Below are 15,529 nucleotides of genomic sequence, written 5' to 3'. Positions count from 1 at the left end.
AAAATTCCGCGAAAAACTATGTAATTAAAATTTGATTCCACTTTTTAATAAGAAAAATTCAGTATAAGGTAATTACTCAAGCATCATAACCTCCAAAGACTTGAGAATAAGAATTGTATTAGGTAATTAAGTTGAAATATCAAACAAATTTCTGTATGCGCTAATAACAAACGCTTTTTTTTCTATTACAAAAGTGTTTTTTTTTCTTCTTTCTTTTATTTATTCATTTTTTTTAACCACGGATGTATTTTAGCAAGTGTAAAAGAAATGTTAATCAATGTTTGACAGAATTAATTAAACAACTTTCTTATTCCTATGAATAGCGAATATTTAATGTGGTTAGAGTGAAGTACAGTTTCGTCAGTTTAGGCTATTTTGTCAGTAAACTCGACATGAAAATCCAATATGGCAACAGTTTATTTTACGTTTCAGTTAAAAGAAAAAATTTTAAATTCATATATACTTATATTTAGCACGATTTTAACAAATCAATTTGATACAAATGAACATAGCCGTTGATTAAATGGTTCTTTTTTTTTCTGCTTCAAAAATAAAATTTCATAATGTGATAGGAAAAAAATTATAATTTCATTTTGAAGTTTATAGTGTTAATGCAAAGAAAAATTATTAAACCGAAGAAATTAATATATGCTCCATAATTATTCGAAGTTTGCTTAATGGTTGCACTATGACAAACTCTTGTGGCTAAGAGAAAAGAATTATTAAAGTATAGCAGTTCTTAGGAATTCCCGCGAAGAATAAAAAAACGCTATGTTTTAGTTTTAATTGTAATTTGACACAATTATAAATTCTTATTGATTAAATAATTGTAAATACCTTAACATCAATTCTGAAAAACATTTATTTATTTATTTATATTTTATAAAAAAGTGCTGTGAAGCATTTCGTTATAGCACAGGATACGCCCATTTGTTGATTTAAAACAGTGTCCTTTTTTTTTTGAAGTTTGCATTAGAAGATAAAATTTGGTGTTTGGCGCTTTCTCTAAGAGCCATGCCTGCAATTTTTAAAGTTAAGAATAGCAACCTTAGGAGAAAACTTTTCAACAATGCATAGGGAGGGAACTAATTGATGTTAACTGACAATCCTATTTTCTCCCCTCCCCCAATGAACCCCAACAACCGCGAAGCTACCTTCCCCACCTTATTCACCTGGAGAGTCACGAAACAACACCTATCCGGAGTTTGCATGTAGATGTTTTTTCGTGACGCTTCGGAAATAAGGGGTTAAATAATAGGTAAAATAGTTCTGCGAAACACTTGTGAAACACTTCCGAAAATTTCTTTTAAGATTAAGACGATATAGGGTAAACCAATAAGTGATGGAACACACCCCAGTGAAGGAACATTTCATAGATATTTTTTAAAAATAAGATTTTAAACGTTTTAATTTAGATTGATTGGTAACAGTAGCTTACTACCTAACAATAGGAAGTCATCTAACAATGCATTGAGTTACCTGGTCTTAGAGTCTTTTCTGGAAAAAGTTTTGAATTTGTTAGTATCTGGTCAACGCCTTGTTTCTTTGACACAATTATAAGGTCAGTGGTGGTAGTTATCCGTTTAAAGTACAATTAATTGCGTATAATAATGCTTTTTTTCTCATTGTGAAAAATAGAATTCAAAATATGGTTATTGAAGTTACGTTTTATTTATTTCAAGCATCATAACATAAGCAAGTACTGAGATTAGGGGGTGCTTATTAACTGGATTACCAAACGATGAAAAACCAATGAATAAACAAGTGTTCCTTTATTGGGATTTTTTAAAGTTAATGAAAATAAAAGAAAATTTTTAATTTTCCTGTACTTTTAGTCATATTATACATTAAAATTATGTTAAAAGTACAAAAAACAACTTCTAACCGTGAAGGAACAGGCATGTTTCTTCACTGGGAATAGATTTCCCAGTGAATGAACAGTATGTGTGAAATATGATTTTACACGGTAGATGATTTCACAATTAGTAGTTCTGTGATATAGAGGACACCTTAAATTCAATTAAATGTTGTATGAATAGTTCCTATAACAATTTCATTTCAAAATGCAAATTTAATTGCTAAATTTATTTAAAGAATTATAATAATAATTTATTAATTATTTATCGTTATAAATGTAGTGATTAGTTATTACATCATACCTTAGACACCTTAATAAGCTATGTTTACTGACTAAATATAATAATAAAAGCTTGAATAGAAAATTTCTTTGCAGGACTTTGTGCTAATAATTAGCTAAGTTATTATCTTATTGCGGTCTTTAACGTCCAGACGGGAACTGGTAGGAAGAATCCATTTAAAGACAATCATCCAGGTGAAAAATGGGTGAAGTTTTTTTTAAGGCGACATCCACCGATAACTCAGTGCAATGCGAAGATAATTTCAAAAGGTAAAACTTCCCTTAGAGAATAATATTCGAAATACTGGTTTTAAGAACTTTAGATGAAGTAGCCCTGGCATCCTTTTAGAAAGTGATTGCATTTACAATGCGAACGAAACAAGAGTTGAATACTGCCCTTAAACTAGAAAAATCCTTGACTCTAAAAATTATAAGCATTTATATTCTTAAGTACCTAGGAAAGAAAAAGTACCTCGATTGGTAGTTTTTCCTTTCTGAAGAATTCTTTGAGACATTACAGAATCAGTCCCTGCTATATATTTCATTGGAAAAAGCGATTCATGAAATGAAACAATGACCGCAGCAACATTTTACAAATATATTGCAAATGTTTCTACCCATGCCTAATTAAAAATGCTATCAAATTCCCTATTTTGCTCGTTTTGGATAGGTATAAATCTCATATTAATTTGAAACTGAACAAGTTATGTTCATCAAAACAAATTTTCTGGCTTAGTTTTCTACCCAATTCAGGGAAATCTCCCGTTAGATCTTAAAAGAATTGTAAAGCAATATGTCGAGAAAATTTTACATCCATTTTTAAATAAGATTTTGAGGCATCAACTGATGAAATTAAAATGCTTTTATGAAATGCGATATTTTTCCATTCGTTGTAAAAAACGTTGACTTTAACAAATGCATGCAAAACAGACACCAAGAGTTAATGAGCAAGACAACTTATCAACAAAATACATGCTTCGAGAGTTACGATGCACTATTTCTTCAGAAGCTTGAGAGGGAAATCTCACAAGTTATGTTGCAAATTTTTAAAGGAACATTGACGACTGAAAAGTTTAATCTCCCAAATAACCAATAGCCTGTGCTTTTCTCAATATTGAAGAATTTATTTCAAAAAAAACATTTGGTTAATCAAATTTTGGCACTGAAGCTGATGCAACTAACATTGATAATGAAAGTATCTTGAAAACTGATTTTGATATAAGTCCTCTTGAGGCATTGTTAGTTGCAAAAATAATTGGTTCCATAAGTAAATGGTAAGTACTGCTGAAGACCCACTAGATATAAGTCAATGAGAGATGGATTTAACTCAAACTTCGAAACTCCTTTTTCTCATTTGTTATCCAGTGAGGAATTCTAGAAATGGTATTGGAAAATCAAAAGAAATTTCGAAGATACATTTACATTTGCCAAAAATTTGAAAAAAAGAGGAGGGTTAAATCAAAAGAAAAAAATTACTTTTTTGCATTAACTTCAGAAAAAGAATGAAAATTTAAAGAGATTGAAAGAGCTGAAAAAAAGTTAAAGCAGAAAATATGACGAAGAGAGAAAAAATACTTGAAAAGATTTTAAAAAAAGCTTAAAAAATATGGGGAAAAGAGTAAACAAAAAAGTGATCTAATTATAATAATAATAAAAACATCATCGGATTACGCAATGATAAACATTCATAATTTAGAACGGACTATTAAACTGTGAGAAAAAAAATGCAATTTTTTTTTTTTAAATTATGTATTCAAATATATTTTAATTTCCATTCCATGACGGAAAAAAGTAACATTTTCTACGTTAACTGTGGTTATATGTTGTAATTCCAAGAAAAATCTTGTTTTTAGACATTTGTGTAGCCAATGGATTCCTAACGAGCATCAAACATTTTCTAAATTAAGTGTTCATTTACTGGAAAATTTAGTGTTTATTCACTGGTAAGAACTGTTCCTTCACTTGGTTATCTTACTACTTATTGGTTATCTTACTACTTATTATTTAAACCACCAAAAGCTTAAAACAATATTATGTAAGTTATCTAATTTTTTTTACGTAATCTGTATTTAATAACAAATATGTCGACACCATCATTTAGCTAAAATTACAAATTTTGTAATTTTTATGATTTTTTTCTTAAAGGCAAGCTAAGCTTAAGTGTTCTTTCATTCGTTAATTTACTCTATAAGATGTTGAGAAATTTGCGATGTTGTGAGAGATACTTAAAAAAGTTGACTACCTATTTTTATTAATATTTATAAAATATATATTCAAGAAATTGATAAACATATTATTCCAAATCTATGCTTACGTATGTATATTATTGAAATTGTATCAGTTATTGAAAAACAAAATAAAAAAATAAAAAATAATCACATTAAATAAGCACAATCTGGTGTATAATCATATACTATCAGAAGATCATATCATATCCTATTTTATAAAACTAGAAATTCCTTGAATAAAGTGTTTTTTATACAAAATGTTTTATTCAAATTTCTTTACTAAATTGCAAATAAATTATTAAGCGACTAAAAAGGAAACATTGTATTTTATAGTTAGAAATAAATAAAAATTAAAAGATTAGCAAACGATTATTAGCGAAAAAAATATGAATGAAATTTTACACTACGCGCGCGAAGTCAAGTTCCTCGCAAGTTTATCACATTTTAATATTAATCGCCCCATTTAATCATTTCCTTATTGTCGCCAAATTATTTTTTTAAAAATAATTAATTTGAATTTTTCTCAGCTTCTAATAAATGAAAACAGTTGAAACTTTAGATTTTTCAATTGAAAAATATGTAGATTAATATGGTAAAAAAAAATTCATACCTTATAATTCAAAATTTTTTCATCCTCAATTTAATTAAATAATAAAAAATAATTAATAATTATTAAAAATTATTTTTTTCATGAAATTATCTTTGGGTAAATGAGTTTTATGAGTAGGTGCAATTTTATTTAAATTGCTTTATTAGTTTTAAAAATATGACTAGAAACGTGAAAAACGAAATTAACATTAAGGGATATGAACTTTGGATCGCTCTCCTGACCAAACTATGGGGACCATTTTTCCCAGATTGCGGCTACCCCCTATATTTTGAAGGTTAAGAATCCAAATATGTGAAAAAAAATGTATGTTTATTCAGAGAAAGTGCGTTTTTGTGTCTGATTTCGTAACTTAATTAATAGTTAGCACTAATTAATTAGCATATATGAGGTCACCCCCAGGAACCATTAAGATTGACGCTTAGTTCGTGAAAATCTGATCATTAGAACAAAAGTTATTCAGGGTGATTCGTTTTTTTTTTTGCGGACTGTACATAGAACCCAAACAGAGGTGGACTTTATTTTTAATAATAGGGGAATTATAAATAACTGTAACAATTTAATCAATCTTTCTAAAACTAATCTTGCTATTAAACAACTTCAAACGAACTTTGCAGCCCACATATATAGACACACCCCAATAACAAGATTACCACCCCACCTCATAGACCACACTTTGAACCCCCATAGACAAAGTTAACAGCAATTATAATATCATCAGTAAAAAATTCTATACTGAACTGTTAAAAAGGAATTAATAAATGGTAAACTTTCAAGCTTAGCAATTTATTTAATATTATTATTATTTAAGCAATTCTAGCTTTCTATAAAGTTAAAAATTTAAATTTTTATAATATACAATTTCCATGATTTGCAATCAGTTTCAATTTCTTAAAATACCTTTTAAATTGCGAACAATCATTAATATGTCTAATACTTATTTAACTAAACCTGACATTATTTCCTCTAACTACTTAAATAAAATTATTACCGAGATTAAAAATGATTTTTATGGATTAATATTAGCAATCAACCTAATTTTGGTTCTATTAAACACAACAAAATTAAATCCACAGAGACTTATTGATTTCCAGGATCTCTTTAATAGCATTCCTCTTTCTAAACTAAAATGTGTTCTTTTGATTTAGTACTATAATAATAAAAATATCCTAAATTGCAAATTTAATTGCAAGGAAATTCAAATTAACTCTTGTCTTTTTAAAAATTATATTTATTATGGAATTATGATGTATGTAAATTAGTTATCTTTTTTACAAAATTATGCATTTGGTTAAATAGTATTTACCCCGAGGAATTTATATTACTTCGTAATCATAACAATAATATTAATTTTAATTTTTTGAACTTAACGTTTGATAGAGAAGAAAATATTTATAAGGAATGATTTTAAGTTGAATATAAATTCACTAATTGCATGGAATTTTAATATTTCAAAGACATTAATTTAAATACTAATTCGAATCAAATAAATAGAATTAAAACAATTTGTAGTATTACTTATTTATCCAAAAACAAACAGACATACTTTTGTAAAATTTGATTAAAAACAATGGTTATCCCACAAATGATGTTAAATTTTATACAAAATCATTTACTTTATTGTGTATGAAAATTAATTAAAGAATATATTTATACTAAAAGCTTTCAGTCTTCTGGGTTAATTTTTTTCCATGTGCAAATCCAATTCGGGAAAATTCAGGACAACCAAAAATTTAAATTAAAACCGTACTTCATTGTAATATTTTGAAATTTTATTACTAATCAATAGCCTCCTCTAATAATCGATTAAATAATTAATATCCTACAACAAATGTTTATAAGTTCTATAAAATCATTGAATTAAAATGCTGTATTTAAAATTAGACCTTTTATTAGCAATAAATTTTGAATTAACTAGTATAATACATATTACCTTCACAGATCCAGTATTCAGGCCAATCCAAGGTAACGACAAATCAAATACGGTTCTTAACTTCAGTGTGAATTCGCCTTAAAAATATATCCCACTACTCTCTATTAACGTTTAAGTTTCATAATTTGTAATCTGGCAACTTAGTTCCGAAAATATTTTTAAATGATGCAAAAAGTCACAATTTTGAGACAACTTGGGTGATTTTTTTTCCTCGTTCATATCTAATATACACTGGTTATCATAAATTAAGGAAAATTCACAAAAATCGCGATAACTCAAGAAATTACACATGGAATTTTATGAAACTTACCCACAATATACAACACATAGTAAGGTATTAAACAACATAAAAAGAAATTATCAGACATTAATAGTAGTATAGAAATTAGCACATGTATAAAATAAACAAATTGGAAGTATCGGTTTGCAATAGAAAAAGTACCTTTAATATGGAATATGATTGCCTCTAGAAGCAATACAGCACAAACAGCGATGTGTGATGCTTTCAATTATGCGGTCTATCAGTTCAATAGGAAGTGAGAGCCATTGCTCTTGTAAAGCAGTTGCAAGCGTGGCAAGGGTCTGAGGGGGCGGATTGATGGCAGATACACGCCTCCCTAGAGCATCCCAAACGTGCTCGATAGGATTCAAGTCCGGGGATCGAGCTGGCCACTCCATGCGAGTAATTGTTTCCTGTTGAAGATAATCATCAACAATGCGAGCTCTGTGTGGTCTTGCATTATCGTCCTGTAACAGGAAGCAATCACCAATTGCCCCGGCATATGGGCGCACATAAGCATCAAGGATGTTGTCTCGATAAACCTGAGCATTCACGGTTCCCCTTGGAAAGACATGGAGGTATGTGCGCCCTCCTAAGGATATGCCTCCCCAAACACAGACACTGCCTCTTCCGTATGCATCTCTTTCACGGATGTTTGATGGATGATAACGGGTCCCAGGTTCTCTCCATATCAAATAACGTCTACTGTCACTTTCTAGACTAAACCTGGACTCATCCGTAAAGAGAACAGGCCTCCATTGATCTGACGTCCAGTGGACATGTTGTCGGGCCCACTGCAAACGGTCTCTCCTATGGCGTGATGTGAGCGGCACGCAAATGGCTGGTCGTCTCGCATACAGACCACCTTCGTGGAGCCTTCTGCGCACAGTTGACGTTGACACCAACCTTCCGGTGGCTGCAGCAAGAGAGGATCTAAGATGTGTCGGAGTAGCGGTTCTATTCCTGCGTGCACTTAATGTCAAATATCGGTCATCGGCACTGGTCGTAACAGTTGGCCGTCCTTGACTGAACCTCCTAGATGCCGAATCTGTGGTTTGAAATTGCCTCCAAAGTCTATGAACCACAGATGGACTCACATTTAGCCATCTGGCCACTTCTGATTGACTCTGCCCTGCCTCTAGTCTCCCGATGGCTCTCCATCGTAGTTCTTCAGGCAAATGATGCCTAGAGGTCATTATTACGAATTGGCTATCTCAGATTTTCAATGTCGCAATCACAGTAAAATTTGTGTGCTTTCTCTCAAACTTGGACTTTTATGCTCCAGGCAGATGACGTAAGCCGAGTGCAGCGCCACTAATTTGCATATTGCAATTTTACTCAGCTACTCTTAGTGGACAACATATGCAAATTTTGCACGGTTTGGCTTACTTTTGAAAGAGTTATCGCTATTTTTGTGATTTTTCCTTAATTTATGATAACCAGTGTATGTATACTTTGTCCCGCAGTGGATTGATCGTTAAGACACGGTTCCCAGCAGATCACGGAAGTCAAGCATCGCTGGCTGTTGTCAGTGTGTGGGCGGGTAACCACGAATTAGTCTGCGTAGGGACCGAGGGTGTGCGGCATTGGTCCTCGTTAAACTGTTCTGACGTGAAGTGCTATACTTCGCATGCATGTGATCGGGCTACCAAAGCGGGGGTGTCATCCCCTCTGCAGAGGATCAAAATTGTGATGGCATGTCTTCGGATCATCCTCAGGGATGTTTCCCAAACCGTCGCCAATAGCCCATTGTGCAGCTCTAGTGCGACGTAAATGAACTACAACAACAACAACATGTATACTTAATTTTAATATTATTTTTAAAAAAATAATAATTTTATCAATCAGTAGGAGTAGAGATGGCGTGGATAATTTTTTAGATTGTTAATTTACCCTTGGAAATTGGAAGTAATAATTAATTTTACTTTCCAATTTACCCTCACAAATGTTATAGTCATAATTCGTGTTAAGTTTCTAAATGTAAGTCACTAAATTTAGTAGTTTATAATTAAATAAATAAGGACAGGGAATAACTTGAATAAAATTAAAAGCAAAATTTTTTATATCAAATTGTAGAGAGCTCATTTAGGAAGATGTTATGCTTACTTACTTGCAAAAGCTCTATGGCAACTAAAAATGGTTCCGCAGTGAACTGATCGTTAAGACACGGTTCCTAGCAGATCACCGAAGTCAGGCATCACTAGCTGCGGTCAGTGTGCTGGTGGGTGACCACTTGGATCAGTCTGCGTAGGGATCGAGGGTGTGCGGTATGGGTCCTCGCTAAACTGCTCTACCGTAAAGTGCTCGACCTCGCGTGCAGGTTGTCGGACTTTTGGAGCGGGGGTGCCATCTCCTCTGCAGAGGATCAAAACTATGATGGCATGTCTTCGGATCATCCTCAGGGATGCTCCCCAGACGTTCTCCAGCATAAAGTTATAGCTGTTTCGAATCCCGCCATAACCCTTGATGTATCTTAGTATTGTCTTACTTTGAACTGTGCTATCTCTCTTTCTTTTTTACAAAGGTTTATAAGCGGTACTTTTGTCATTGAGAACACAAGCCTGTATCTATGTGTACCAATGAATAAATAAAATGATTGTTGTGTAAACATTAGGTAGATACTTAATTTACGTCACGCAAGAGCTGCGCAATGGATTATTGGTGACGGTCTGGGAAGTATCCCTTAAGATAATCCGAGGACATGCCATCATATTAGGTCAGTTCCTCAATTTAGACATATATCTGAAGGCGAAGGAAATTTTCTCCAGATCCCTGTACCCATGGTACCGCTCAGCAACCGACCACAGCACTTTCGATTCCAAAGATTTTACGAGAACGTATATCGCAAATATTCGGTGGATCTTTGCGAAGCCGAGGGTTATCTCCCGCCTAATGCTTCAAAGCATTGTGGTAGTGGGTTCAAATCCCGCTGTTACTCTGGATGTATCTTTGTGCTGTCCTTCTCTGCATTGTGCTATCTGTCTATCTATTTGACATTGACTTATAACCCATAATTAAACACACAAGCCCGCAAATGTATGTTGTACCAATAAACCATTAAACAAAATGAGCAATAAGCTACATTAATGGAAAAGCAGAGCTATAGGCTAATGCAAAAAGCTCGTCACCCACTTCTACCATCTACAATCAAATTAAAATTATCATTATGTAAACATTGAGAATAACTATACTAATTTGAATATAATGTATTGAAAATGGAATTATCGTTTATTTTTCAACAAGGATTTTATTTTTATTTAACTATTTCCCATTTTATAACACAGATCACTGTTTTTTTAAAAAATGAATAACCCTTCTAGGAAATATCAGCCGCTGGTGTTGATCGGTGGTTCCGCCTTCGAGGACGTACCAATCGCTCTAATGTTCAAGGACAAATACACTTGAAATTAAAATTTGGAACTCGTGAAGATCGAGGAATTGCTGCTGGAAATAATAATTTGCGAGAGATTCGAGAACATCAAAAACTCTTTTGGATATTCATGGACCATGAACTTAGGAAATTTGAAGTAAGCATAATTAGCGGATATTTTTCAGACCAGTTATTTGAATGTTTTTTTTAAAAAATTCTTGGTTATTGATAACTCATGAAAACTAGCTTTTATGTATTACATGATCTTAACTTATATATTTGAATTTTCTGTATAAAAGATGTTTTATGGGCTATAACAATTATCTGGTTATACTATAGTTTCAGAAACAATTTCAACACACAAGTTTTTTTCTTCTTTTTTTTTAATTTTTCAAAAATAAAATACAATAAAGCTTTTTATTCTACATAAAATAATTCGTCCAGCTTTATTATAAAACAAAAAATTCAACAAATGTGAACAATGAGAAGTCAGACTAAATAGTACTTTCGTTTTTACTTTCAGTTATAATATGGCGCATATTTGATGCACCATATTGAACTTTGAACCACAGCATCGTGTATTTTATTTTATATTATATTTTGCATTTATATCCATCGTTGAACAGCCGAACCAATTCTTGAGTTTACGACTACTAATGTTCAACTCCGTAGCCTTGTAATTTTGAACCAATCCAGAAGAGAAGGAAACTCCTGGATCAGTACCCCCAGAGGTTTTGATTTACTATGGGAACATGGAGGACTTAGCGACTCGACTGATTTAACGTGTATCATTCACCATTTACTACATGGGAAGTCTTCGGCCGGTGGGGATCGAACCCACGAACTCTTGGACATCGGCCCAGTGCCCTACCGACCAGACTATCCCGGCCTTATATCATTATGTAGTCAAGTTTAAAAGCAGTATAATATGATTCAACTTAACTTCATATTAAGGTTGCAGTAGAATTATATGATGGGTCCGGGCAGTTGTCCGGGATTCTGCTGCCGGATAACTCAAGTGTCATAATATGACATTTTTCCTACGGGTACTTTAGTCTGTTAAATTGTTTCTCCGACAGGTATATTCGCCCGACAGTGTAGACGCGTAAGACGCGTACGTGTAATATTCATATATTTTAACGAATTTATATTTATACGGTTTATTTATATTATTATATTATTTATATGCATTATTTTTATTTATTATATTTATTACATTATTTATATTTATTATATTAGCATTTTTAATAATTTAATGATAATTTTGATCAGTTATATTTGTCAATAAATTGAGGTTTTCGTTATTTTTTGTCTGGCAAATGGTCAAGTGAGTTGCTGGATTACCGATAGTGGCGCAGATGTACCTGACCCTATTGCATACAGACGTAAACTTCGTTAATGATGGTCAACTGTTTAAGAAATTTGGAATTACGAGAGAAATAATCATCTTTGTTAAATCTTACCCATTCCGCATTCTCTTAAAATTCTTTCTAGAATAGGCAGCATTGTAAGCATTTATTTATATTGTTGCATTAATTTTCTTTCAGCGTAATAGTTATGAATGGTCAGGAGAAATGCCGCAACAAGCTCTTTTAATCTTGCATCAACATGCTTTACAAGGAGATATAACAGATTTACAACAATCAGTATGGTAAGAAGACGCATCTTTAATTTTTTTTTTTTTTTTTTTTTTTTAAAAAAAGTTTAGGACATTCTAATAATAAACTTCATCCTCGAATAGCTAGAATATCCTACCATCTAGACAATAAGATGTTTCTGCGTAATATGCTGTAAGTAGTTGAAACTATCTAGAAATACTACAGAAATTTAAAAAACGTGTGACCATCCGGAAATACTACAGAAATTTCGAAAATTCGTATTGTAACTATCTTGAAATACTACAGAAATTTTGAAAATTCGTTTTGTAACTATCTGGAAAACTACAGAAATTTCGAAAATTCATATTATAACTATCTGGAAATACTACAGAAATTTCAAAAATTCATATTATAACTATCTGGAAATACTACAGAAATTTCGAAAATTCATATTGTAACTATCTGGAAATAGCACAGAAATTTCGAAAACTATTAATATAACTATTCGTAAATACTACAAAAATTTCGAAAATTCGTATTGTAATTATCTGAAAATTCTACAGAAAGTTTCCAATTTAAATGTGGTTTATTTAAGCTACATTGCCTCAAGCCAAGTACAAAATCAGTGCAATTTTTACAGTGCAAAACTCAATACTTTATTTGAAAGCAAGCCTCTACGATTCATTGTCTCCTGTTCACCTTTCATTATTTATTTATTTATTTTTTAACTTTTCGCACAGCTTATAATGATGTTTGCTTTGTAACCCTAAATATCCAATATCTTTTAAATTTGGAACCACCGCTTCTTTATAGCATCATTTACTAATGGCATTAAACTCTATAAATGCAGTACAATGAAATGCTTTTTAAATATATTAAAGTCCCGCAGTGGACTGATCGTTAAGACACGGTTCCCAGCAGATCACCGAAGTCAAGCATCACTGGCTGCGGTCAGTGTGCGGGTGGGTGACCACTTGGATCAGTCTGCGTAGAAACCGAGGGTGTGCGGTATTGGTCCTCGTTAAAGTGTGCTACCGTAAAGTGCTCGACTTCGCGCGCAGGTCGTCGGGCTACCGAAGTGGGGGTGCCATCCCCTCCGCAGAGGATCAAAATTGTGATGGCATGTCTTCGGATCATCCTCTGGGATGTTTCCCAGACCGTCGCCAATAGCCCATTGTGCAGCTCTAGTGCAACGTAAATTAACAACAACAACAACAAAATATATTTAAAAAATATTTTTGCGATACAAAAGTGTCTGAATATTAGGTCGGCCATTGAGGTGAAAGAGGTGAAGCTAAATTTATTATTAAGCACAGATTTCAATTTCCACAAATTTTTAATTGTTATTTTTTTAACTGGGCAGTCTTTTGAAGCATGCAAAATACAAGGTCAACGTCTAATGAGAATCGAAAAAATATGACACGCTGTATTTTTCAATTTCAATAATTTTTTTTTCCTGGTGAAGTTGTTGTAGTTAATTTACGTCACTCTAGAGCTGCAGAATGGGCCATTGGCAACGGTCTGGAAAACATCCCTGAGGATGATCCGAAGACACGCCATCATAATTTTGATCCTCTGCAGAAGTGATGGAACCCCCACTTCGATAGCCCAACGACCTGCACGCGAAGTAGAGCACTTTACGGTAGAACAGTTTAACGAGGACCAATAACGCACACCCTCGGTCCATACTCAGAATGATCCAAGTGGTCACCCACCCGCACACTGACAGCAGCCAGTGATGTTCGTCTTCGGTGATCAGCTGCGAACCGTTTCTTAGCGATCAGCCCACTGCGGGACTTTTGTTCGGTGAAGTTATAGAGATACAATTCTGCAATTTGCAATTTTAGGAAAATAGTTTAACATTTTTGCCGTTTTTCAATTCGGATTTCTTAAAAATATTTTTTTTACATAATTCACATTAAAAGAATTTTCAATACAAGCAAAAATGTTTTCAATATAAGCAAAAATGTTTTCAATATAAGCAAAAATGTTTTTTTAAAGATCTAACCAAAGTCAAATGTACAATATGAAATAAATTTATCCAAAACTACTATACACATAATTATATCGGTTTAATTTTTTGTGAAAAAAAATTGTAAACGCTCAAAAAGTACTATTTTTCACAATTTATCTATATTTCTTAATTATTTTGATAAATTTTGAACTTTTGAATAATATTCTATCGAAAAAAAGGATGTCAAGAATTTTGACGAAAAGTTCAGTTCATAATGGAAAAGGGCTCTTAAGAAGAAACATTGTGTATTCATGTGAATAATAATCAGACTTATTTTTATAGATAATACATTTTTTTTATCTTTATAAATCGGCCAACATACTTCTGTCATTACCTAGATTCAATTTAAATTCTTGTTAACAGTTTCGATTGTTTCAAAAATTTTATTTATTCTAATATAAATTCAATTTCTTTCTCACAATTCATAACCTTGATTTTTTACGAGTAGTTTGTGAGTTTTATTGATTCTTATCATGAACTTATTTTAATTAAAATGAAACTTTTGTTGTGTGAAATAAAATCTTTGTCATCTTGATCCTTTCATGTAGTAGTATTTATCTTTTTTCGTAGAAAACTGAGACTTGCGTAAATTCCATGACTGCCAACTCTTCTGGTTTTTCTGGAAATGTAACTCTTTCGGTTAGATTGGTTCCAGATTTTAAAACGTTGCAAAATATATATTTAATTACGAATTCGTGGTAATTTTACATTAATATATATTTAGTTAGAAATTCGCAAGTAAGAATTTAAACTATTTTGACTACAGCAATTTACAAATAACATAACTATTTGATTAGAAAGTCTGATAGCCGTTCGATTTGGAACAAACAAAAAAAAAAGAAAAAAGAAAAAAAAGAAGAAAAAAAAACGTTGCTTAAAATTTTCAATACAAGAGTTGTTGCTACCAATAGAAAAAACTTACGCGAAAGCTTAAAATAGTGGCAGCTCAGAAATTCAGACAAATCTGTCCTAAAAAGTAGCAAATATGGCATTTGATATTTTACTACTATATGAATATGTTTAGTTTTTGGAACGGTGATTGACGATGTAAACATGGTAAGTATATTGGAAAGAATATTATTGCTAACTACTCTAAGTTATTCCTTTGCATTCACATAATTTTTAATTTAAATGAAGAGGTTTAGCACAAAAGTAGATTTTAAAGATTTATGTTTTCTAAACTATTACTTACGTTAGAATAAGTGATATGCACGATTGAAAAAAAGTATTATTTTTATCAGTCGTACTTGTTACGTGTGCTACTCAACGAACCTTAAATCAGTAATCAAGTACATAACTCACATTTTATAATGTCATAGCTACATAAATGCGTTCTGAAAACGTTACGACATCGGGAATTCT

General features: G+C 31.9%; 1 protein-coding gene across 4 annotated transcripts in view; it reads left to right on the top strand.

Annotated features, from left to right (window-relative positions):
• Window positions 1–15,529, top strand: part of LOC107451031 (BAI1-associated protein 3) — a 392,542-nt gene that overhangs the window by 290,445 nt on the left and 86,568 nt on the right. For all 4 annotated transcript variants that reach the window (XM_087155406.1, XM_087155403.1, XM_087155404.1 and 1 more), the window contains exons 10-11: window positions 10,506–10,712; window positions 12,103–12,206. In XM_087155406.1, coding sequence (XP_087011532.1) covers window positions 10,506–10,712; window positions 12,103–12,206 — 311 coding nt within the window. The remainder of the gene's footprint in view (window positions 1–10,505; window positions 10,713–12,102; window positions 12,207–15,529) is intronic.

Source organism: Parasteatoda tepidariorum, chromosome 11, assembly GCF_982258835.1.
Source record: "Parasteatoda tepidariorum strain Cologne lab strain chromosome 11, Ptep-v5.0, whole genome shotgun sequence".
In the NCBI taxonomy this organism is placed as follows: Eukaryota; Metazoa; Arthropoda; class Arachnida; order Araneae; family Theridiidae; genus Parasteatoda; species Parasteatoda tepidariorum.
This window is presented reverse-complemented; position numbering and strand designations above follow the sequence as displayed.